Raw genomic sequence first — 1,238 nt, 5'->3', positions numbered from 1 at the left:
GGCACCTCAATCTCATCTTGGAGGGATGCCGTTTCTATGGTCAAGTTGAGATGGGACGTGTATTCAATTACGGTCTTTCATTTCTATCTGTGTATTTATATTTGGTTTCATGGTGTATTGTATACGTCATTATATCTCAAAGGTATCCTATTCACGAAGCGGCTTGAGACAGGTCCTTACACCTCATTTCTCTGCGTATTTTTTGTGTCCAGATCTCATGTAAAGAAGCTGTAGAATACTCGGAGACTCGTAGTGGTGTGCTCTGAGTCGATTGGATGTGAAATTAGATCGTCGTAAGGGGCGAGCGGTGTGACGTTGCGCGTGCTTGTTGTTGTACGGAGCGCACAAGCGATGAACGATTTGCTGAAAACCGGCATTCCATAGTCGAAAATTACTAAACACCTGTAATTTTATACCCGATTGGAAAGTTTACAGAAGAGTATGGTTCGAACTCTGTAATCTGTACTATTGTGACCCGTCTTCCACCCCAATGTTGTCTGAAATATTGCAATTACATTCACAGGTGACATGGTGTATACAACCACTCTTGGGTTGATTTGTATCTTATGTTAGGTTTGTACCCCATGCATACTATATTTGCTATAGTACTTCAATAGTTTAATTACATATATACATGTTAAAAAAATTCAGCTTTATTGTGAAATTGGTTGCCGGTCATTCCCGGTCTCTGCTTCAGGATTACTCATCCGCTTGGTTAAATAGTTTTTCAGGCCCTTGTAAGAATATCTTCTCAGTTTAGGGGAGATACTTCGTATTACTTCCATCACCGTCCCTGTGTTTTCAGTAGCTGCTCGAACTGTGTACGACCATCGGTCTCTTAGCGTACCAGCCGCATCCTCTGCATCGATAAACTCGTTGCTTGATACGACATCTGAAAATTGTCTGATATGCACAACTGTGCCCGAGCCGTGGCGTGCCTCGTCCATCACGCACGTACTTGCAATCTGAAGTATCCGTCCTTTGAAGTCATCTGCGCGCTCATATCGAACGGCTTTGATCAATGCAAGGTCAACCAGCTCATCTGACGTATTTGCTTCTGTGGTACTCTTATTGTTGCTCGTGCACTGTTTATTTCGCTTATAGCCCTCCATTGTTATTAATATAGTAATGAGTGTTAACTCAGATCGAGCGCCTATATATGTGTATGTATGTATGTATGTATGTATGTATGTATATATATATATATATGTGTGTGTGTGTGTGTATGTATATGTTTG

At 41.4% G+C, this 1,238-nt stretch overlaps 1 protein-coding gene across 1 annotated transcript; it reads right to left on the bottom strand.

The window, feature by feature from the left end:
• Positions 1 to 835: 835 nt before the first annotated feature.
• Positions 836 to 1,166, bottom strand: SARC_14686 (hypothetical protein; the record flags this gene model as incomplete). Its single annotated transcript, XM_014291179.1, has 1 exon — positions 836 to 1,166. A coding segment is annotated over exon 1 (277 nt), but the record flags the coding sequence as incomplete, so codon positions are not given.
• Between the last annotated feature and the right edge of the window lie 72 nt (positions 1,167 to 1,238).

The sequence above is a fragment of the Sphaeroforma arctica genome (genome assembly GCF_001186125.1).
Source record: "Sphaeroforma arctica JP610 unplaced genomic scaffold supercont1.4960, whole genome shotgun sequence".
Lineage (NCBI taxonomy): Eukaryota > Ichthyosporea > Ichthyophonida > Sphaeroforma > Sphaeroforma arctica.
This window is presented reverse-complemented; position numbering and strand designations above follow the sequence as displayed.